At 42.7% G+C, this 14,173-nt stretch overlaps 1 protein-coding gene across 3 annotated transcripts in view; it reads right to left on the bottom strand.

Moving 5' to 3' along the window:
* The window catches only part of FRMD6 (FERM domain containing 6), a 75,659-nt gene that overhangs the window by 4,048 nt on the left and 57,438 nt on the right, over positions 1 to 14,173 (bottom strand). For all 3 annotated transcript variants that reach the window (XM_046010128.1, XM_046010127.1, XM_046010129.1), the window contains exons 9-13: positions 13,338 to 13,406; positions 10,534 to 10,708; positions 6,115 to 6,450; positions 4,427 to 4,558; positions 350 to 441 (exon numbers count right to left, since the gene is read on the bottom strand). In XM_046010128.1, coding sequence (XP_045866084.1) covers positions 350 to 441; positions 4,427 to 4,558; positions 6,115 to 6,450; positions 10,534 to 10,708; positions 13,338 to 13,406 — 804 coding nt within the window. The remainder of the gene's footprint in view (positions 1 to 349; positions 442 to 4,426; positions 4,559 to 6,114; positions 6,451 to 10,533; positions 10,709 to 13,337; positions 13,407 to 14,173) is intronic.

The following is a 14,173-nucleotide window of genomic DNA, read 5'->3' as shown; positions in this document are numbered from 1 at the left end:
CTCCCAGTTGTTGAGGTCAATAAATACAAACACACACACACACACACACACACACACACACACACACACACAGGTTAACAGCGTTAACCTGAAGTCTGTAGAGGCTTCCCAGCTACAAAAAGTGTGAAACAAAGTACATAATTTATCCAAATAAAAATCAACTCAAAGATGAATGAAACTAGCAAATAAAAATGGACATATGTTCTCAACAAAACTGGAATATCCCTAGTAAGAATCCTTTCCTGAGGGTTTTTAATTTTTGCTCATTTATATAAATAGAACTGTGAGTTCTATTTCAAGTTTTCTATAACTTCAGTACCCAATTTAAATTTTCCAATTCCTTCTGTACCTGCGGAAGAGAATCAGTGCTCTGGCCGCGAAGCTTGACGACGGTTTCTGAGGAGCTGGAGGTGGAAGAACCGATTTCTTTCACAATCAACCCTAAAGTAAAACACAGGGTAAAAAATAGTAAAACCAATGAGACTTCCTATTAGTCATACCTCTTGCCACATATCTGACATATACGACCACCAAGATGAAAAGGTCAAATATTAGCTGTGACTGAAAAATCTGTTACTCTTCCGTGGTGGGCGACCCAGACGGAACACATTCCGTCTCTTGTCTTACAGTAAATAGGGAGGAGAAGGGTAAATGTGGGGTTAGAGGACAGGGAGGAGTTTAGAGCCTGAATTTTTCTTTTTTTTTTTTAAATATTTTATTTATTTATTGGACAGAGAGAGACGCAGGGAGAGAGGGAACACAAGCAGAGGGAGTGTGAGAGAGGGAAGCAAGCAGGGAGCCTGATGCGGGGCTCGATGCCAGGACCCTGGGATCATGACCTGAGCCGAAGGCAGATGCTTAACAACTAAGCCACCCAGGCACCACAAGAGCCTGAATTTTCTAAACAACAACTTCTAATTAAGGTATTTATGAAGTCAGTGACAAAAAGAAAGACTGTGGGTGAAAAGGCGGTTTATTGCCTAAAGTTCCCTCACGTTCCATAGAGTACGAAGTCTGAACTTAACCCCAGCTGAACCACAACATGGCCTTCTACGTTTGCTTCCCCTTAGATGTGCGGCAGTTTTGTGGGGGCTCTGACCACACGGATCTGGGATGGAACTGGGCCCAGATGAGTCATTACTGTGATTACTGTGTCTGCTGGCCAGTGACATGGCCTCCCTGTGTTGTAAGTCTCCTCCTGTAAAGTGGGGCTGAAAGCAGCATTTAACCCACAGGGTTTAACGATGACTGAAGAGCAAATGCATGGAAAGGGCAAAGGGCTGGACCTGCCTGCGGGACACACTCAACTCACAGGACCTTCTCGGGCTGATAGGGGCCCTGTGGCACTTGCTTCCTGCAGCAGATCCAACTGCGCAGAGGGCACAAACGGGAGGTCATCCTGAACACTCGGTCCTGGATCTCTGAGAGCAATAGGGCTCCTAATCGCCCCAGCGCTCAAGGACAATCTGAGAATATTTTGGAAGCAGAAATTCAGGGCTGAAACTTCCCTCTGTGGCTGTGGTATGTGAGTGAAGCGTCAGAAATTAATGTTTCAGAAGATAAAGCTGCTAACAAGAACTGGAGATGGGAGTGAAGATGATCACTGACATTTTCCTTGCAGATCAATGAAGCAAGTCACTCAAACCCCAGGTCCTCAAGGGTGAATGGTTTCTTAGGTAAAGTATGTTTTCACCTTATAAAAAAAGAACCTTGAGTCATGTGATTTTTATTTAGCTACTGTTAATTACCTCAGAAATGGCCTTTTGTGTTCTATCTCTTAATTCTTTGGAAATGACTCATAAGTGACTAGTATAGGCCTTGCATATATTAAGTATTTGATAATTAGTTCAACTGAAACATGAAAGGAAGACATTCTTGGTTTACATGTAGACAGAAACTCTCAGGTGGATACTTATATCTTGGGGGTGATACAGACTGCTTTAGTAGGGGGTCTTTCTCTAGAATATCCTTATATTTTAAAAAGCTTTAACTTTTTAAAAAAACATTTTATTTATTCATTTGAGAGAGAGAGAGAGCACAAGCGGAGACAGAGGCAGAAGCACACTCCTTGATGCGCTGGGCACCGAAGTGGGGCTTGGTCCCAGCACCTGGAGATCATGACCTGAGCCAAAGGCAGACGCTCAACCAGCTGAGCCACCCAGGCGCCCGACAGCTTTAAACTTTTAACAAGTCCTCACAGAAAGGTGTAGACTGGTGCACTAGGACCTGGAATGGGTCCTTCTGGATTTCCTGGTAAATGTGTTCTTGGCCCTTATGCCTGTAAAAAATCTGCTTCCAAACCCAGACTCTGCATTAGATAAATCAGCATCAAGTCCGGGGCTCAGAACACTAAACTGACATCGCCCAGACTTCCACCACTACTCAATCTGAGTTCCGTATTTTAAAAACAATGTTTAAATGCTCAAATTGTAGAGAATTTGGAAAAGTAGGATGATGCAAGAAAGAAAATAAGATCATCTATAACCCCATCATCCAGAGAAAAGGCTATTAATATTTTTATGTATTTTTTCATATACATTTTTTATAATTTTTTTTATAATTTTAGATCCTACTGTTAATATAAATTTATATTGTTTTTCTTGCCTATCTTACTCACATTATTAAATATCCTTTGAAAATCTCATTAGTTAATAGTCATACAATATTCCACCATATGGACAGAATAAACTTTTCATTGTGACCTGTTGAGGTTTTTTCCTTTTCTTTGCTATTATAAATAATATTTCGAGAAGTGCTTTCATATATAAACCTTTTTAAACAACTATTTTATCTATACTTTATTTCTATTTACAATGATAAAACCTGGGTGCCCGGGTGGCTCAGTCAGTTAAGTGTCTGCCTTCGGCTCAGGTCATAAACCCGGAGTCCTGGGATCGAGTCCTGCATCGGGCTCCCTGCTCCACAGGGAACCTGCTTCTCCCTCTGCCTCTCCATCTCTCTGTGTCTCTCATGAATAAATAAATAAAATCTTCAAAAAAATAAAATAATTAAAAACATTATCATAAAAGTTAAACGTAGAAATATATAAATAAAAAGCAAAAATCTGTTTCCCTCGCACTGCCTCTTCCCACCGACACTTTGGTGTGTATTGTTTAGACAGTTTTCTTTCCACACAAACACACATGCACACACCGAGAGCACGCACCTATAATGTGCATATAATTTTAAGTTTATATTTAATATATATTAAAATGTCTTTATAAGGAAAAATGTCTATTTAATAAAGCAAATGGGCAAAAAAGCCAAAAAGGGCCAAGTCTGGCACAAGAAGTCTAATTACACAACCAGGGCAAGCAGCCTGATGAATCTGTGTTGGTTCGGCAGAGGGATTCTCTGTAACCACTGTCAGGCCTTCTCCTGGTGGAGCATCAGGGGGCCACAGTTCCACTAGGTCAGCAGGTAAAATTCTGCAATAAAGGAGCCTCATGCTATTACAGATTAAATGCCAGGATGAGGGGACCCTGCATGCTGGCCTTGTTCATCTCTGATTCCCAGCACCTGTTGCAGCAGGGAGACCCACTATCGGGGACCATGGGTCTTGACCGAGCAATCGCAGGTCATCCCTGTTGTCAACAGGGTCTTTCACTCAAAGCTTGACATGGCTGAGTCATAAGTCCCTGTGCTGTGTCCACGCTGCTGACTCCGAACGCGTGTTTTTGTATGGATCGGAAACCAAGGCATGAAATGTGACAAGAGCCATGAGGATGGACTGATGCTTAAAAACAAAACCCACAGTGCTGTTTTTTTTTAGGGTAACATCTTTTATTTCATAGAAATAGTTATATAATAACTATATAGATATATATATATATATAGCATAATAACTATATATATAGGTATATATATAGCATAATAACTATATATATAATCCTAGACTAGGGTTCCAGTGAATGTGTGTCCTCTAACAGAGTTAACTGAATACGGAATTTAGTGTCTTTTTATGTCTACCTTTTTTGACACTTTTTCCTCCAGACTCCTACACCCAGGATGATCTAGTGGGGGAAAACAATACAAAACAAACCCAGAGACCCTCTGTATTTAGCTGCACAGCATTTGTCTCCCTCATGGACAGGGTTTCCCATCTGTAGAAAGGTCTCTGAGGCCCCTTCTAGAACTATTACAGGAGTCTCTGATTCAATCATTTAAAATAGCAAAACAAATCAGCAACATCAAAGAAGAAACTGTGCTTCGCCCAGAGCTTGGGGTGGAGGGTGCTTCTTTCCCTTCCTTTCCCATTCTCCCTGGGAAGATCCTCAAGCCGGCAGTCTGTGGTGCTGACCTGGAAAGTTCTGATTCCAGTCCAGTCGGACCTAGAGCCCCACCCCAAACTTCTTGTTTTCTGAGACCCCTGCTTCTCAGCCTGGGACAGTGCACTCCTGAAGGAGAACTTCCCGTAAGAGCTCACCAGAGTGTCCATTCAGCTTCCGCGACAGGAGCATGTCCTCGGTGATATAGATGCACATGTCTGGGCTGACTTCCAGGGACTCTTCGTTCATCCGCTCCAGGTCCCGGGGGTCGTCGACCAGCATCTCTATCTCTGACACAGAAGAAGGAAAAGGCATTTGGGGATACGAAGGGAAATGGACACCAGAATGCACAGCCGTACTGTGAGGGAGGCTATGTGATTCCCCATATTTTAAAATAGATTTGCTGATGATAATCTACACTAGGAAATTCTAGGGACAATTCGCAGCTAGATTTATTCTCTTTTTTCACAGGATTGGTGTGTTATCGACATGTCTTCTCGTGCCATGATTTGTCAGTTATTCTCGACTCTTTAAGAAAGCAGGAAAGAGAAAGGGGTGCCTGCGGGGCTCAGTCGGTTAACTGTCTGACTCTTGATTTCTGCTCAGGTCATGAACTCGGGGCTGTGAGATCGAGCCTGCATCAAGATCCTCACTCAGCACAGAGCCTGCTTGTCGCTCTCCCTCTGCCCCACCCTTTACACATGCTCACGCTTGCACACTCTAAAATAAATAATAAATAAACTCTTGAAAATAAAGAAAGAAGGAAAGAGCTCTACCACCTTGCTGAGATGACAGAGGGAAAACTAAGACTGATGGGCTGTTTGCCTGAGGCCAGAGCACAATGAGTTGTTCACGAGGGTCCCCATTTCCCATAGCTGCCTACTCACAAGGCATTGAAGGGACTTCATTTGCGATCCACATGAATTCTACAGAAACCAAACCGAGCAAATGTGCTGCAGTTTTCCTTAATGAAGTCAGTATCTTTTTCCCAAACCTGAATGGTACAGCACTTGAGGCAGAAAAATAAAAAAAGAGAAGCACACAAGGGTGCCTGGGTGGCTCAGCCGGTTAAGCCTCTGCCTTTCGCTCAGGTCATAATTGTAGGTCCTGGGATCGAGCCCTACATTAGGCTTCCTGCTCTGAGGGGAGCCTGTTTCTCCCTCTATCTCTGTTTCCCCCTCCCCTCTCTGTCTCTCATGAATAACTAAGTAAAATCTTAAAAACAAACAAACAAACAAAAAAAAAAGAAAGAAAGAAAGATGCACACATAGGCTAAGTTTGTCTGATACAGGCCCCTGGTTTTCTCTCCTTAACACAGAGTTAAGCAGCCAGGCGCTAACTTTCTATTATATTCCCAGAATTCCAGTTGCATAGGAGGAATTTAAGTAATACTTACTAAATAACCAATGGCCTGGGTTCAAATCTTTTTTTTTTTTCCCTGCAAAAAGTTGAAGACATTTCTGTCACCATTGTTGCATCTACTCTGCTGTCCGAGTCAATGTCTATTTAATCTGGGAATCAGGAACGCAGACCTGAGCACTGCAGGCTGACTTCTGCTCTACTTCATAGAAACCGCTAGGACTCAGAAGCCACTAGCACCCCAGCCTGTGGCCACAACGGATCACCACCGGAGGAATGCTTTCTTTACCACACAAGCAAGTCCACCAAATCACGGGGCAGGGAGGGGGCACGTAAGACCCCTCTTCTCTACCGGTACTCTCGAGTGGCGCTCCGCACAGCACGTCTCCAGAAGTGGTACTTGAAAACAATACCAGGCAGGAGGAAGGAGGGAGCCAGAGCTGGCGGGGCAGCACCACGAGTGGGGAGAGCCCCGGGGAGCCCTTACCGTCATCCTGCGAGTCCTCCTCCAGCCGGTCCTTGCCGCTGCTCTCCACTCCGGAGGTGTGCGAGCTGCCGTGGCTGGTCATGGAGCTGCAGGTTTTCAGCTTGCGGTGGATGGCGCTGCCGGAGTAGCTGTCCTCCGGCCCTGTGTCTCGGGGCTTGGTGTCCGCCTCGATGCCCGAGGTGTGGGAACTGCTGTGGCTGGCGGTGGAGTGGCGGGATAGGCGCTTGTGCCGGACACTGCCCGCGCTGCTCCCGCTAGCCCGGGACCGCTTCTCCAGCTGGTCCACGTCGAGGTCCAGGCTGTCGCTGATGTAAGACTCCCGGTACTGCTTCTTCTCTGCGTGGGGAGGAACACAGCGCGTCGTTACAGGCAACCAAGACGGAATGGCCGGTTGGCTTACGTGAGGCTAAGAACCAGGGCGACTGCGCACCCAGAATGGAGGGGCTGGAGGCTGCTGAGGGTTGTGACAGGAGCACAACTTAAGAAGACTGCAAACGAACAGAAACCAGGACAACAGACCTGAAGGAGTATTCACACCACCCCGAGAGTTTTAAGGCTTTAAAACTGGAAAAGTGCTCTTCCGAAGAGAGTCGCCAGGCCACCTCTGCTCCGCAAACCGCTATGGGTCCACAGTGACATGGGTTCAGTAAGTGCGAATAAATACTCAGAGGTGTTTAGAGCCGTGGGACATCACCAGGACAGCCACCATCGTGATTTTGTATTGTGCAGAAGTATCAATTCCACAATGGATTAGACATTTTAAGATAATTTCAGAAGCACTGCTATAGAAGACTGTTTAAGAAATGTAATTATACTAATTGCCATTAATTTTATTTATTCAGTTTGGCCCATTATTATTAGTTTAACTCTGACTGCTGAATATAATTTAAAATAAAAATACTCTTCTGCAAATTTCTTCCAAAGAGTTCTAAAATTTAGTTTCTCGTTAATGAAGACTCCTTTTCTCCATTTTGGGTGAACTAGGGAGGCTTTATTATCTATTTGGAAAATACAGGAATCGCTACTGGTTTGGTGATTTATACCGGGGTGACCTCTGACTGATAAAACTGTTCTTTCATAGGTCAGTGCCATTCTTTAACACAAAGACGTATTAGAAAGTCCCTTTTGTCAAATGCTTAACTAACCATTACATTAAAGCACCAAATCACAACTGAGTTGCAGGTATACAATTATACCCTTGTGTTACAGGTCAGAATTTTAAAACAGGGAAGTAGATCAGATTCTTTGCCTTCTTAATACAGATGAGAAATAACACATCAGAACAATGTTAAAGATGGCAAATGCACGTGGGGAATGTTAAATTGGTATTATTTCAGAAATTGGTAACTTGTAGACTAACTGGGTTCTCAGGGGGCCTACTGATGGATTTAATTGTCTTGCTTCTTGGTAAGTGAAAATACTTGTACTCCTGATGTCTAAATTCAACTCTGAAGTATAATCACCATGGGCTCCCCAGAGAGGAAGGAGCATCAGCAGAAAGAGAATATGTTCTTTCCAGGAAGCAAAGTGCAAAAATGCTTGCAGAAGGCTATGTGTATATTTTTGTGCTCCGGCCATTCATATCAATTCTAAGGAGTCCAGCTACACCACAACAGGGAGTACGTGTAGCCATATAGGAAGCAGACTGGGGCTGGAGACCAGAGCCCAACACACACATACATCTGAGACAAGTCTCACATGCATCATCTACAACCCATCTTCTAGAGCTAGACCGGGTTCCAAAAATTCCTATTTCCTGAAGGCAACCACGGTTGAGAGGAAGATGGAGAGCTAAAGGGGTGTACAAAATTCTCATACAATTTCCGTTCGCAGTAGTTTCAAAATCATAACCCCGGGGCACTGGGAAGGTGGAAAGCAAAGAGAAAATAGCTTTCTAAAAACTTCTTTAGGGTGCTGGAGTTCTAAGACAATTGGGAACTATGGTTCTAATAACTTAAAAGCTTTTCTGCTTATTATAAAAAGCCCTTTTACTCTCGACACTTCCCAGCACGTTCAGAGTCAATTAGTTACTCTATATTCCTTAGTATACTAGAAGATAAGCTCTTGCCAACCTGTCCTCCACCTCATAGGAGCCTAGCGTTAATCTACTTCCTGTCAACTTATTGGAGCAGCCTCGGTGTTCTATGTGGCTGGCCAGTATTCCCTTCTTAGGGCTGAGGCATTAGACCCAGTGCAGACATTTAAGAAGTACCATACTACTCGCTTACTAACTGAAGGATACGCTTACATAATTCTGAAATGTATTTATTGCAAAATGCAACCTCTCGCCTTCCTAGTAATCAATGGTGTCAACAGCACAGATCATCAATGTGTTGGCATTCTTTGTATTCGCTTTGTTGTAAAAGCCCAGAGGCCATAAAGCTTTTGATACATGATTTTTGAACAGAATGCAGTCATTGTGACCTCTTGACATAAGACCTAAAAACTAAGCTCTAACTGCCGAATAAAGTTGGGTTAAAAAATCTTTTTCATGACAAAAGCATTTCTTTTTTTTTTACTTCTCTTTTAATGCTACGGAAGAATTCTTGTGATCATTTCCCATTATAAAATGCTAAAACAGTGTTTCAGACAAGGTGACTCTAAAGAAAAACACAGTATCTTTTTGTGTTGAGCTTTTCGTTAGTTTCTTTTGCTAAACTAAGACTGGGAAAAGAGCTTTCTTGTAAAAATGATGAAGCCCTTAAGTGTGGATGAGATAGCGTGGATGGAGTCAGGCCAAGGCTGGCCCAGAGAAACTTAGTTCAGACTTTCTTTAGACCTAGAAGAATCTCTAAGTAGAAGAAACTAAGAAACTAAATCTGGTTTAGAAAAATAAAAAGAGATGTCCCCCCAAATCTATCTGCATTTATCCAAATAAAAAATCCAATTTACACCTTTATCATTTCTTCACTGCCCTCCTCATGTAAGCCCCCAAATAGGCACTTGGTACTATGTATGGTAAGAAAGAAACCCTGCCCTCTAGGAACTGAAAATTCTTTGTAATTTTACCTTAGAACCTATAAGGCAGGTTCACGAATTCTCAGGATCTCAAGGGCTCCCCTTAAGGTCATCTAAACAAGACTGTACTAAAACGCTGATGGCAAAGCTCACAGAATAACTCTCAATGCCCTACAAGCTGGCCATTTAGGAATGTGGCCATTTTGACAAATGATGGGCTCCACACGGAGGTCACCTACTCTTACAAGTTTCCTTGATGCTTCTGTCCCATCTTCCTTCCTCCTGAGATTCATGTCAGCATTGGAGAGATGTGATCTGTTCTACCGATGAGTCATGGTGGGGAGGAACTGGCTGTGTCGCCGCGGTGGAAGCCGGGACACCTGGCAGTGACGCCAGTTCTCTCCAAAGACAGAAGCAGTTCGGTGGCAGACGGCGGGGAGTGATTCATGTTCTAATGGCTGCTTACAAAGCAATGGCATCTCCAAACTGCGTCTCATTCAGTTAGAGATAGCTTTTGGGAGAAATCGCTCAGATGTGCAAACGCTATAAGGTTTTTTTATTAAGAGGACAAGTATTTGTCGGGTTTCTGTGGGAAAGGTGGGGTCGGAGAGGTCAAACTTTATTTCCAACCCGGCCCCAAATATGAATCTGTATCCAAATGTTCATGCAGATATCCTAGATCTAATCTAATTGAATTGTAAGAATTACCACAATGTGAATTTGCAGAACAAATGGAAGACATTAAAATAGGCAAATATGCAAACTAACTTTTGGGGGGATTAGAAGCTGGAGTGTGTTAAGTGGAGACACCCTGGGGTGCCAGAGCTCAAGAGGAGGGGTTAACCATCCAGTTAATATTGTAGAGCTCTTCCTTACCATGACTGGTCCCCTGTTTAAGGGGCCCTAAATGATTTGCTCTCATCTGTGTCTCAGCAAAGCCCCTGCAGGACTGGCTGATAAAATCCTCCAGTGAGAAATGCTTTCTCCTTTGTCATTCCTGCTCACCTAGACTGGGGGCCTCCTGGCAGTCTATGAGAGAGACTGGAGACATTCTGTAGCCCACCTTTATTGTCACTCTAATCTAAGGAATAATTGCACTGGAAAAAATTCCAGATCCCAAGGTGCTCCGAGCTGCCAATAAACCTTGGCCTGCACCTTCATGACATGGCTTTCTGTAACCATCTTCAAGGCAAGTGTGGGGAAACTTGAGAGACTGTACCCAGGGACAGCTGAATGACAGGAACAGCCTCAGGTCTTCTGGACAGGTGCTGCGGCTGGTGGGCCTCAAGGCTACCCCTGGTCTTCAAGGACAGTGAGGAGACAGTGAGGAGAGGCGAACAGGAATGTTGCTCTGAATCTGAGAGGCCCAACCCTTACATCCTATTCTTCACGGCTCTAGATAGTAAAGGGCCCCAGGCTGCAAAGGCACCACTGGCTGCCCTGCCCAAGACCCCGCCATACCTTCATTTTCCTCCAGCTTCCGGATGTGGCGCAACACGGGCTGCAGATTCATGTAAAGACGGTGGCTGTTGCTCAGGAGCTGCAGCAGGTGTCGGGAGCGCATGGGGCATCCCGTGTAGTAGATGAGCTTCCTGGCTGAGGGGAGGCCATCCGGCAAGATCTCAAATTTCTTACCCTGTGGAGCGAAAGCACACATCGGATTTGGGAAGAGAAGTCTCTCATTTGCCAAGGTCCCCTTCATTGTCTCCTTACTAAGGAAGACTCAGAAATACATGTAGAAAGCTCCATCCAAAATTCACTCAGAGACAAATTATTGTTTTTCTATTCAAATATGCCACAGGACTACGTTTACCAAAAATTCAGTGAAGTGTCTAGCCAGGGTCTTTTGGTAAACACTGACTGGGAATGATAGTCAAGGAGTATCTTTGGTTTCTCTGGCTAATGGGGCCATTTATATGATGGAGAAAAGAGGGGCCCATCATGGAAGCATCTTCTAATGCAATTCCAACACCCTAATTCAGCAAACAAGTTGACAAATTCTAGAAGCATAATGCATTCACATATTTGTTAAACACTATGTACCAAATACTGTGCTAGTCACTGAGAAAATGACAGTGGGTAGGACAGACAAGGTGCCTACCTTCATAGAGATATGTTCTGGTGGGAAAGACGGTACATAAACACATAAAATAACTATAGTTTGTCATAAACTCTGGGGAGGAAATAAGGAGTTATGAGAGCAAACACTACAAATTCCTATTTAGGGTTAAGAAAAAAAAATGGAAAAACTTCTTTAGTTGGATCAAAGAGGGAGGCTGGGGTGGGGAGTGCGGGGGAGCACCTGGCTGACTCAGTCAGTAGACCATGGAACGCCTGAACTCAGGATTGTGAGTTCAAGCCCCAAGCCCCATTGGGCATACAGAGTCTGGAAAAAAAAAAAAAAAGAGGGAGCTGGAAGCTAGAGGGACAGTTAGAGGGATGAGAAAAGAAGAGACAGAAGTAGCGTAAGTATCTCTATCAAAGATATAAGGAATCTCTCGTTCTTTAAGCCTGGGATCATTAACATAAAGTTCATTAACATTAAGTTGAGGAGGAGAGTTTGGCAAAGTTTCTTATAGTCATTGGATATTATAAATTCCTTCACCTTTCCTATTAATGAATACGGCCGCAGGCCTGCAAAGGAATATTCCAAACAATTCTCAGCCAGAGGGGGAAGTAAAGCAAAGTGGGAGGCATCTTCCAACTATACACTTCAAGTTAATACAAAACAATATGGTTTTGGGTCTCTCAGTTGGGGATGGAGTTTTCACCCCTCAACTTTTCATTTTAAAGGAACCACCGGTGGATCCCAATGCTAGGATGGTAGTAACAGTCACTTAATGAGCACTAGGCAGGTATTAACTCATTTAATCCTCACAATAAGCCTATGGGAGGAAAATTATCCCCAGTTGGGAACAAAGAAATCAAGGCACACACGTTAAGTAACTTACTCAAGGTAAGTTGAGCAGGAATAGGCTAGCCTTGAGAAGAATAAGAATCATCTGGGAAATTCATCAGAATAGATGCCTTGTTCCCAACCCACATCCACTGAATCAAAAAATCTCAGAGGAAGAGGACGAGACCCAGAATCTTTATCTTAAGCTCCTCACATAACACTGATGCACAATTCAATTCAGGAACCACGGAGTCCAGGACCCTTAAAGCACTCAATTTCATAAATGAATTTTATTACTACTCAATCTGGGACATAACAGGGACAACTGGGGTAATAATTTTCTCATTTTCATATTGCTCAGATCCTTTCACAAAGGGCCTGGATGAGAGAGACCAAGTGAGGAGGAGGTCAGGCCCCATTCAATGTATGAGTAAAGTGGAATCAGATTGAAGTATGCCCAAGTAATTAAAATAATGTAGAGTCAGGAACAGATCTTTTGACTTCACAAGGCAGTGTGGAGTCAGTGCCCAAATGCTATTTGGCAATACAGCCCTTTATTTATATAGGCCATCTTCCTTATGGGAGAGAAGCACACGTGTACAAATCTTATTGTCCTACTTTCTTTGGGCATTTTTTCCAACAAAAATTTGTTCTTCTGAACAAAGAAAAAAATATGGATTTTAATGACCACTAGACATACATATTATTAACTGTAATTCTTTGAACCCTACCAAAAACCAGATATAGCTGGCAAGGTAGAGAAACAGCTGGGAAATTCATGAATTTGCTCTTGCAACAAAAAAAGAATACTATTCTCAATATTCTAAAAATAGCAGCATTTCTCCTATTAAGAACTGTAGACCTTTCTTTGTAATGATGAGCTTCAAAGAGATAGATATGAATAAAAACATCTTGTTATCATTCTTTATTTTCTGCTCAAAAGAAGCAACTTCCAAAAGAACTGGTGAACCCCCATGCTATGAGTAATTCATCCTGTGATTATGGCTTTCTGTTTTCTGATCCCTTTGCTTTTAAAAAACAATTCTGTTTGATAAACTCATCTTGTACATTCCCCCACTACATTTCTTCTGTGACTAGAGTAACCTAGGATAGCGTAGTGGGGACCAGACCCACAAATTAGTAATTCCTTTGCTATAAGATTCTTTAATTTTAGGTTCACTCTTGGTGAGTGGCAAGGATTAAAGCACATACAAGAAGAATATAAGAAAGCTAGTTGTCTTCTTTGACAATTTTTTAAAAATATAAACTTTTTTGCCTGGAACAGTATTATTTTCAAAAACAGAACAACAAAAATCCACAAAAACAAACAACTGGGCAATTTTCCTTTACTCAGTTATTTTAAACTTACCACAAACACCAACTTTCCAACATTTGTCCAGGGGAAATCATAAAGCAATTGCTTCTCTTCATCTAAATTCTGTGGGAAAATTATAATGCACACAGAGTTATGGAGGAAGATGCCAGACACTCTACAATGGCTCTAACTTCTCTCCTGGAAAACTAAAATACAGTAATTAAACTCTGATAGGGGTCCTCAACTCTCTTTGGAGATGTTCAGATAATAATGAAAAGATTAGTGACACAAAACTGTAGCTCTGGGTTCCCGAGTGAGTGCATTATCTAGCCTTTTAAGGCAATCTTTTCCCTTTGAGCCTATCCCTAAATTTAAATAAAAAGTCCAAGACTCAGGCATTCAAGAGATGAGATAAGGTACTTAGACTTTCATAACTGGATATTTGTCTAAATCAAAGATAAGAGAACCTTATATTCTCCTTGGTCTCACAGAAAGAGGCATTCTCTCTCCCCTGCTGATGGCTGCAGTATAACACTACCCCACTTGCAAGAACGTGACAGGTATTACTTATTCAAGCGACAGGCTTTAACAGAAAAGTGCAATGGAAATTAAAATGTCTGGTCTGGCACTGTATTAAAATGTCATTTTTTTCTTTACACAATTATAATGCTCCAGAGGATAAAAGAGAATATTTGAAATCCATAACCACAAAGAAGAATGTCTGGATATTAATGACCTATTAGTGATGAAATTGGGTCAATCTTTGGCTTATTCTTTTCTGTTCTGGAGGACTTACTACTGTCGAGGTTTGGATTGTATCCCTTTATCTATCCTACCTCATCCACATCTGGGAGAAAAATAGGAAGCAATGGCCAGAAATGAACCAGTGA

This window comes from Meles meles, chromosome 6 (genome assembly GCF_922984935.1).
Source record: "Meles meles chromosome 6, mMelMel3.1 paternal haplotype, whole genome shotgun sequence".
NCBI classification, from domain to species: domain Eukaryota; kingdom Metazoa; phylum Chordata; class Mammalia; order Carnivora; family Mustelidae; genus Meles; species Meles meles.
The sequence above is the reverse complement of the archived record's forward strand: the minus strand, read 5'-3'. Positions and strand labels throughout refer to the sequence as shown.